At 37.9% G+C, this 10,638-nt stretch overlaps 1 protein-coding gene across 2 annotated transcripts in view; it reads right to left on the bottom strand.

Moving 5' to 3' along the window:
- The window catches only part of LUZP2 (leucine zipper protein 2), a 317,411-nt gene that overhangs the window by 136,722 nt on the left and 170,051 nt on the right, over positions 1–10,638 (bottom strand). The window contains exons 2-4 of one of the 2 annotated variants that reach the window (XM_005873094.2): positions 9,930–10,043; positions 6,733–6,803; positions 1,967–2,048 (exon numbers count right to left, since the gene is read on the bottom strand). In XM_005873094.2, coding sequence (XP_005873156.1) covers positions 1,967–2,041 — 75 coding nt within the window. In that variant the 5' untranslated portion in view covers positions 2,042–2,048; positions 6,733–6,803; positions 9,930–10,043. Of the gene's footprint in view, positions 1–1,966; positions 2,049–6,732; positions 6,804–9,929; positions 10,048–10,638 lie in introns of both variants that reach the window. The other variant, XM_005873092.2, reaches the window with a different exon arrangement.

Below are 10,638 nucleotides of genomic sequence, written 5' to 3' on the forward strand. Positions count from 1 at the left end.
TCTTTATTTGTATGTGTGAGCACTTCTATTCTGCTCTGCCATAATTTGTAACAAGGCAGTGAAGAAGTCCTGATTAAATGTGATAGGTCAAGACAGAAATGGGATTGAAATGAGGACCACCTAGTAAGCTGGGTAAGGTGTTAAAGGGAGAGATCAATATGCTGATGCTGAAAGTTTGTTCTTTATGCATCATCTGATGTCTAGAGAGGCAAACTTTAGGATACATTGCATAGCAGAGAAGAACCAACATATGCTTGTCCTATACGTGGGCAGAACAGATAACAGTGAACCCATTAGTAAGAAACAATCCTGTATCTAAGAAAGTCAATAGTCACTATTAGATAGGTTGTCTTCAGGAAGCTGGTGTCCCTGATGACAGACAGGGCTGAGTTTCAGAAGCAAAACTCCACACCCTAATTCAGGTTATTCAAGAAAGCCTTGCAAATGAAAGGCAGGCTGACAGTTCTTAAAGGGGCTGAGATCCCAGGACTTAGATGAAGACTGTATTAATCATGTTTGTGGCTTCTATAAACTTAATGCTTTAGCATCTACCCTACACATATATGCAGACAAGCCTTGTTATGGATGACACAATAATACGTCTGAGTCATCCTACTTCAACCTCCTGCTCCCTTGTTGCTGCTCCTTCCCCAACCCCCTCCAAACCTGTCTGCCTTCTGATGGTATGCTTTTCAAATACAGACTAACCAATACAGAGCTCACAACCACAATCATTCCTTGTATCAAGTTTTCACACTCCATTCCCCTATGCACCTGCCTTCATCAGCTTAGGGCCAGGTAATCAGACAGCCAGGTGTGGTTTCGATGCTGCAGGGCCCAATGAAATAATTTAAACTGGTCATTCCTTACGCTGCTTACTCTGCCTCACCCATTCCTTCCCACAGAAGCCACAGTAAAAGCTCGTGCCCACAGTCCCCCTGCCTCCCTCTGCCTTATGGCCATACAATACTTCCCTGTTGGTCCCTGTCACGTGGCATGCCACCTTCCTTGAGAACTGTGAGACATAAACTATCTTTTTAATGGTAGTGCTCCCTATTGGTCTTACAATACCTCCAATTTTCTCTCAATTTACTATATTTTAAAACAAGTTCAGGTTCAGGACACAAGATACAGAGCTGAATACCCATAAATGGTGCATAAGCTATCTGGGGAATAAGGTAGAAATCTGTTCTCAGCATTGCTTTCAAGAGCATCATCCCTTCCATCATCCCTATGCTTGGATATTAGTTTTAAGAATTAAAATGTCGGGGTCAAGAGAACACTATTTGAAAGAAAATATCTGGAGAGAACTTTGATTCTTTTTTTTTTATCCTCCCCTGAGGATATTTCTCCATTGATTTTTAGAGAGAGTGGAAGAAAGAGGGAAAGACAGAGAGAAATATCAATGTGAGAGAAACACATCGACTGGCTGCCTCCTGCACTCCCTGACGGGGAAGAGCCTGCAACTGAGGTACCTGTCCTTGGCTGGAATTGAACCAGGACCCTTTGGTCCATAGGCCATCTCTTTCTTCACTGAGTCGAACAAGGTAGGGTGAGAGAATTTTGATTCTTAAACTTTGTATCAAAATCACCTGTGGTGTTGACTAAAGAGGCAGATGATGTGGGGTGTGGCTTAGGGATCTGTACAGCTTAATTTAGTTCAAAGACAGGTACACCCCACAATTCAAGGACCATTGCACTGATGTGGGGCCTGATTCCAGCACTCCTGCCCCACTCTTGCCCTCCTTCAGTTTTTCATCCCTAAATGAGGGTTGAAAACTAGAAGTCCCCTAAGGATCACATACAATAAAAATATGGTTTTGAATTTTTATGATATTGGTGACTGAACTTTCTTTATTGTATATTCATTTTTATTTTTACATGTATATTTGTTCCATAGTGATTTTTTAAAAAGTAACAATTTCCCAGCCCCACATCTAAGGACCCAAAAGAGAAGCACACTTACAGTAGCCTGTTGTTTTTCAGCTTTCTCAGATGTCTCTTTAAGTTGATTTTGCAGGGCCTCCTGGAGAGACTTCATTTGTTCTCTAGTTTAGTAGGAAACAGAGCAAAAGAGAGGCTTAATATAATTCTGTTATTTCCTGGATGGTTGCTGGCTACATATATATAGGAAAAAATAACCAGAATTGAATAGACACAGTTAAGCATGCAGGGTGTATCTCAGAATTCTGGTAATTAAAGGTATTTTCTCCCAGGCAACTATTAAAAGCAAGCTGTATTTCAAGGAAATTGCCTTGCTATTGTGTCTTATGAGAATCCTACTGTGTACATCATCTGAGAGCTGCATAATGTGTTAAATTAAATCAATATAATAATTAGTGTTGAAAAGCTAATTTTAGTGATAGCATGCCAAGCTGTGAACATGCTAGTTAGGAAGTTACCATAGACTGCTAATAAGATAAAAGTTATTGTTCCCTTTTGATGCTCCTAATTGATTAATTCTAAAGCATTGTGCTTTAGACATCCTTTATAAAGCCTGAGACTTTTTACAAAAGCAGAGAAAGGAGACATTTCTAACTTGAGCACTGCCGCATTTATTGGGGATAATAATAGAAATACTTGTCTGAATATATATATATATCAAACTCACAAATACATATGAGCCCTGTCCACTGGTTAAAAATATAAGTGTTTCCATAAATATGCATTCTTTTCAAGGGTTTAAAATGTAATCATTTATGACAAATCGTGTTATCTTTTTCAAGTTCAGGTAAGTGCTAAAAGACTACATCCGGAACCCTGGTGTGTAATCACAATATAGACAAGAGGGGAAAGGTGAGTACCCTCTCAGAGTCATTTTTTATGTGTTATCTTTTTCAAGTTCAAGTAAGTGCCAAAGACTACATCCTGAACCCTGGTGTGTAATCACAATATAGACATGAGGGGAAAGGTGAGTACCCTCTCAGAGTCATTTTTTAATCTACAAAATGGGCATAATAATAGAACTACTTCATAGTTTTGTAGTGAGATTTAGATGACATGAGGCAAGCAAAATGCTTAGCATAATGCCTGGAAATATAATCACTTAATAAATTTGAGATTATTGTCACAGCCACCAGCACCAATCTGGTTCCCCTACATTCATTCTTAGACCAGCACATCCTGCACAACCATGACCTGTTCTTTCGCTCAGTGGGATTTAATGATCCCCCTCGGACTTCTTTCTTTTTTAAATGTATTGATTTGAGAGAGAGAGAGAGAGAGAGAGAGAGAGAGAGGAAGGGAGAGAGAAACATAGATTTGTTGTTCCACTTAGTTATGCATTGACTGGTTGCTTCTTGAATGTGCCCTGACCGAGAATCAATCCTGAAACCTTGTGGTATAGGGATGACACTCTAACCAACTAAGCTACCTGGCCAGGGCCCAGATTTCTTACTCTACAAACTCTTTGGTCCCAATTTCAATTTCAGAAATATCATTGAGAGTCTGTATGATTGTTGGAACCAATTTGGACTTTGTCAAAGCAAAATACAATCAAACAAGTAATAAAATAATTACAGTCACTGGTTCTCAGGTGATGTATGTCTGCTTGGGTGAAGCTCATAACATGCTTTTGGCTTAGAGTGGATTTTAAGTCCCAGCTTCCATTACTTCCTCAAACAGGTTTCATTTTCTGAGAATTGTCTCATATATAGACACTTAAATTTTGGGCTTCCATTATCATTTGTGATATTTTTCACAAAGAGCATTTGTGACAATATAATGTGATTGTAAATATCTATATATATTGTAGATTCACAATATACTAGGGATTCATAAGCCTTAGAAGCTTTGCATCAAATTATGATATATTAGAGATAGAAAACTGATGATGCATAGAGAAGGGGTGGAATTGTGATCTGGAGCCTATGTGCTCAAGCTCTAGAGAGTTATTTTACTACCTCTATGCAGGGGGGCGGGGGAGAGAGAATGAATCTGCATCCTACCCTTAGCACCTAAATCTTCAATAAGCACTGAATACAAATACAATCAAACAATTATATTCCGAACTGATAACCCATTATAACAAAATGTTATAGCAATTATCCTTTTAATATTATTTTTGGATTTTAAAATGGTGGATTTTAATTTTTTTCTACTTTTTAAATGCTACATCTATATTTTAATTATGAAATCTTATATATTTTTTAAAAATGAACACAGGTATAGGCTCAAAAATTCTCACATACTTAGATCCATAGGCAATGTAGGGAGAAAGACAAAAATAAACTGTGAAAGCTATTAACAAAATCTGGAGGAGTTAGAGGATTCTGCACATGTTCATGGCAAGGAAAGCTATCAGACAATGTTAAAGTGGGTCTTTTGAATCTTCTGAGTCTCTCTATCTTCTCTCTGCCTCAAAGACTTGCTAATTTATACTCCTATGAAAAATGATTTCTGACTTGCTCAGCTGTTTCATACATTTTCCATCACAAATAGAAACATAAACACACACACACACACACACACACACACACACACACACACGCATGCACACACACAATCCCTCTACAAGAAGGCATTTTTTTCTCAAGTGATTACCTGTTTGTATTATAAAAACCTCACAGATGGAGAATTAGCCACTACCCCAGGCATTCTCTTCATTTTCAGAGAATGCTATATTGTAAAATCCTTTAGTACACAGAGTCCAAAACTACGTTCTAAGAATTTTCCAACCACCAAACACCAGATAGAATAAAAGGTTTTACATTTCATTTTTCTACAGTCTTTCAGAATCTTTAGGTTACTACCCATTCCCTAGAGTCTCTATTGTGTGGCTACACATACTCACTTTTCATATAGTATCGCTTAAATATCTCTCCATCAATCTGAAGACTCTTGGTCTATTCTGACTAGTTATTTTTTTAAAGTGCTGTTTATAATTCTCCAACACTAATTCAATGAGCCACAAATAGCTGTATAATATTAAGCATAGGTGCTTTAAGAGATGGCTAAGTTAAAACCAATAAAATAATTTAAAATGATATACTTTTGGAAATATGCTCAGACAAATATTTTACAAGCTCTTTTTAATAATGGGTTTAAAAAGAATTTCATGTTCAATAAATAAAAATTTTATTTTAATAATAAAAATAGTCAATATATGACAATAGCTTTGATATTTTTAACATGTCATCAACTCAATCCAAATATATTCTAATGAGAGGTTTCTGAGTCAAGAGGCAAGAACAGTGGGGAAGATAGAAGATGGTGAGCAGGGACTACATAATGTAGTGACTGTAAAATATTTAAAAGCTTTTGGCTTTGTGATCTATGAACTAAAGTGAAAGGGTATGGCTATTGCGTAAAAACACAACAGAGCAAATTCCAATTAACAACTCTCAGCAATTCATTTGAGCACTTTGAGGAACAATGTCCTATCTGTTAAATGAGCATAATAATAGCTCCTTTAAAAGGTAATTGGGAGGGTGAAACTAGAAAATATATATACAGCATCCAGCAGAGTCAAGTAAATGTATAATAAATGCTAGCTTGTTTCTACCTTAAAATACCTTTTGCTTTAAGAAGCAATTTCAAATCATATAGCTTTGATATTGCATAGAAATCTATCTCATAATATATGTCCTTCTAGAATAAACAAACTTTTACTACATTGTATTAATTCTACTTATCCTATATAATAAAAGGGTAATATGCAAATTGACCCTAATAGCAGAATGGCCAGAACAACTGCTCGACCAGTCACTATGAGGTACATTGACCACCTCTTGGTCCCTTTCCCTGGCCGGTAGGCTCTGATTGCCCAATGTTAAATGGGGAACCTGGGGTGGGTGTTGGGGAATGCGGGTTGCACCAGGCCAAGTCCCCTGCCCCACCAGTTGCTCCACACACAGAGGGCAACCCGCGGCAGAGGTGAGGTCGGTAAGCAGGCAGAACAGCCAACCTCTTGGTCCCTTCCCCCGGTGGTCAGGCTCCCATCACCCAATGGCAAACAGGGAACCAGGGGTGGTTGGCAGCGGGGGAGCCGGTTGGGCGGACTGGCTGCAGGCAGCTGGTGAAGATGGCCCTGATCGCAGGCCAGGCCTAGGGACCTTACCAGCACATGAATTTTGTGCATTGGGCCTCTAGTGTTGTTAATAAGATTACCCCATTCCTCACCACCCCCACTATTATCACCAGGATTGAGTTTGGATCTGATTAAAAATTGACCCACTGCCCGGCCAGTGTGGCTTAGTTGGGGAACATGGACCTATGAATCAGAAGGTCATGGTTCGATTCCCGGCCAGGGTACATTCCAGGGTTGTGGGTTTGATCCCCAGTGGAGGACATGCGGGAGGCGGCCTATTGATGATTCTCTGTCATCATTGATGTATCTATCTCTTTCTCCCTCTCCTTTCATCTCTGAAATAAATAAATAAAATTGACCCACCAAGGTCAATGTTATTGGATCTGTCTATTGATGGGCAGACTTATCAAGGTCCATCATCTAAGGCAATCCTAGAGAATACTGCAGATCCTTAAACACTAGAGTTGTCATCTACAAGCAGCACTGTATCACCATCACCAGGGAATGTCTTAGAAATGTAGACTCTCAAATCCCACCCTAGATTTACTGCATAAGAATCTGCATTTAAATGAGATTTTCATACCTTCAAGTGTAAGAAGATAAATTAGCACATTTGCAATGAACTGACTTTTGTGAAGTTTCTGAATAGAGTTCAACACTGTGAAAAGAGGAACTGAAAAACTAAAAGGAAAGCACAATCTTACCTTTGTTTCTGACCTATTTCCAGAAGCTTCTGAACATCAGTTTTGGCAGATTTCTCTTCATTTTTCAAAGACTAATAAGAAAAGGAGAAAAAGGAAGTCTTATTCAAGTGATAAATTGAGGCTCACTTTACTTTTGTCTCCATGGTACAAGGGGTGACTGCACTTACGCCCTGGAACAAGAATGTGCAAATGATGCCTCGTGGTTCTAAGGTGCCCATAGGAATGTATGACACCAAGCAGTGCACATATTGCACAGTGGGCGAAGGGAATGAGCCGAGTCTGAATCTTTAGAGGTTCAGTAGAGGAAACGTGCTCTCCAAATATCTAGGTCACTGAATAAGTGAATATAAAATACAATATATTTTCGGCACTTTGTTTGAAGTTTTACTGTGTCCTCCTCAGCTATGTTAAGCCAACTCTGGTATCTATAATAATAAAAGCGTAATATATTAATTAAACAGGACATCCTTCCATACGACCTTCTGGACAAAGCCAGGGCTGCAAGGGAAGCCCAGGTCCAGGGTGCCTGCTGGCGGCCGGAGGGAAGCCCGAGTCCTGGTGCTAGCCGGTGCTGGCAGCTGGGGGAAGGAAAGCCTACTCTTTCACGAATTTCATGCACTGGGCCTCTAGTAGTTTCTAGAAATAAAAGGGGGTATAAAAGGGCTCCCTGAATAAGCAAAGTTATAATACAATTTAAGATCAAAGCAGCCAAAAAACATCCACCTGTTTGGACTTATCTATTTATTATTTATGAATAATGTAATAGAATACAAAGAAGAAATGGAACCATGTAAAATTATAACTGGTCTGTATAGTTAGGGTATTGAGAAAAAAAAATACCACATCAGTCATTAGTGTTTATTTACCCTGGCAAATTCAGCATTCACAGACCATGAATTAAAACAGAAAAGCTCACTGAGCTTTCTCATTAGAAAGTCTGCCCAAGTAAGTTTTCCCTAAGAACTTTCCATATATATATTTCAGAGAAAAAAGGAGAGGAAGAGAGAAATGGAAACATCAATGATGACAGGGAATCATTGATTGGCTGCCTCCTGCATGGCCCCTACTGAGGATGGAGCCTGCAATCTGAGCATGTGCCCTTGATCGGAATCAAACCTGGGACCCTTCAGTGCACAGGCCGATGCTCTGTCCACTGAGCAAAACCGGCTAGGGTGTACTTTCTTATTAATACTTAGTAAATTATGTAATAGGGCAATCTATTTTCTTGATATTCCAAGTTGAAATTGAGAGGAATAATATTGTTTGTTGGAAGAGAAGCTGTAACAAGTAGGGAATTGCCAATACCAAGAATGCCAAACACTTTGTTTACTCAGTATTTACTTAACAAATATCTATATTGAATTATGCAAAACATGTACAGAGGCATAGTGTCTGCCTTCACAAATTTTCAATCTAATGCTAAAAATAGACAGTTTTCATATAGTAAGATAAACATTCTGCTAGGGATGTGGTGGGCTGAGCCTCACATGAGAAACTTCTTCCTTAAAATGACAGTTTTTATTAGGAAGCAGCCAATAAAAGAAGCTATGTTTATTTAGGAAGAGTAGATTCCCATGAAAATAGGACAAGGAATTATAGTGTGGGGAAAAGTCACCAATCCTGTGGCCTACACATGTCTTGTTACCCTTTTAAAAATATAAACCTATGAAATGATACATTATTATCAAGCCATTTTCTAGATTGTAATTAGATGTTTTGACTTAGGCTACTGATACATACAGATTGAGTGTTTGGGGAATATTGTAAACCTTGACCACTCCTAGGCATTTCACCATATGCTCGAAATATTCTCCAAGTGCCAGGCATTTCATGCCTCGAGGAGGTGCAGGTGTCTTGTCTATTCTTTGTAACCTCATAGAACTAGTGAATTTGTACCTAATGCTAAGGTGAAGCTCTGGTATCAGATTCCTATGAAAATCAATTTACTGGCCTTTTCATCCCAGTCAGTGCTGCCCTATGGCTCTGTGAAATGTCCATCCCAGCACTGTTATCCTGATACCTGTCTGTGCGTCCTCCTGGAACCTGGGTGTTTATGTGTTGTTTTGTTTTGGTTTGGTTTTCTTTTTTGTTCTCAAGATATAACAACTCCTGGAACAAGAGCTTGGGCACGAGTCCAAATACTAGCTCTGCCACCTGACTTTTGCTGTGCTTGTGATAGCTTATTAACCATTCTCTAACTGTTTTTTCACCTACAAAATGAAACTACAAATAAATAGAGCATAGATGTCATGTGAAAATTAAATAAAAATTGTAGATGGAGGTACCTGACACAAGAGCTTGACCATGTTCCATAAGCTGTGGTGGTTATTAGCACCATCATCATCATCATCATTGTCATCATCCTTGGGGGAATAGAAAGCTAAAGACAATGGTGACTCCATGTGGTTCTGAAACATGGTTCAGTGCAATATATAACAGACAGGCTGTGGAGCCAGATTGCTTGCATTTAATGTCTGCCTTCACTTGTGACATTAAAAAAATAAATGATCTTCTCAAAGCATGATTCCATATGTGCAACAGGAAAAATCACATTAACAGTATCTGCCTCATAAATATATTAGGAAAATTAAATTCCATAAAATGGCCAAAGCTTTAACTATATATCATATGTTCAATAAATATAATGTTTAAGCTAAATATTAAATATCAAATATTTTAGAAAATTTTTTTTATCATGTAGATTTTTTTATTGAGATTTCCTGGGTGTTAATATATTTTTATAGATGGAACTCTCCTTTCTAAGGCTTTTACTCATTTTAAGTAAGAGATTTATTAAAGAATCTTCAGAATTAATCTTTGTGGAATTTAAAATTCTTTTCTAGGGAACATGTCTATATTTATTGAACTTTTGATCATAATTACTTTTCATCATTTCAAAATATTAAAAAACACAGGGGTGGGTCAAATTGACCTTAGAAGCAATGAGAAATTGATGGCTTTGCCAAACACACAATTTTATCATTCCTAAATTTGCAAACCACAGATTCGCAGATTGCATTTTAGTTGACATTTCCTTTCAAAGCTCATATAATAATAAAAACCACTTTCATGGTCAAGCCCATAAACATATTCAAAACTGGTTTAAAAGAATGAAGGAATCTTTACATGCTAATCTGTTGAGACAAACCAAGAGACTCCTCATCCTTTGCTGCTGGGGAAATTAGTTTTCATCTCACCAGAAGGTTGACTTTAATTCCATCAAGTTCTCTTGATGTCTTTGTCAGCTGATGGAGGATGGTGCTTCGCTCCTTAAAGACTTCTTTCAGTTGCTTTTGTAGCTCTTCATAGTCCTGTCTAACACAGAAAGAAAGGGTGTGAGAGTCCCCTAATGCTTCCACCTTAGTCATAACCACAAACCCTTGCACTTAAAGCAAAACCTAGAGTAATTGAAATCTTAATTACCAGGATGTTTTGTTCTTATTCTTTCATCAAAAGGGGAAACTTTGAAAAACCAAACAGTCTTAAAAGAAGCATTTTATTTTGCATTGAGGACTATCTAAGCTACAGTGAGGTTACAGAATAATACTGGACATCTTCTATACGCACAACATATTTTGTCAGGTTCCACTTGGGAAATAGAAATTTTCATGACACAAACACACTTTTTTTCAAAGATCCTTGACGTTTTGCAGCACAAAATATTATTTGTACCAACGTATCTCAAATACATAGACAGGTTCTAACATAGGGGGTGGAGCAAACTTGGGAGTAGAGCCATAACAGAATATAGGGAACTTGTTTCATCCCTGGTTTGTAGGGAAGGAAGCCCATTGAAAAGACACTTTTTCCAAACATGTCTAAGAGTATTGCTACTGGGAAAACAAAACAAAATGTCTATGAAAATAAGTCTATAAATATAGTGAAATTTGAACAGGTTTGTTAACA

The sequence above is a fragment of the Myotis brandtii genome, unplaced genomic scaffold (assembly GCF_000412655.1).
Source record: "Myotis brandtii unplaced genomic scaffold, ASM41265v1 scaffold399, whole genome shotgun sequence".
Classification (NCBI taxonomy): Eukaryota; Metazoa; Chordata; class Mammalia; order Chiroptera; family Vespertilionidae; genus Myotis; species Myotis brandtii.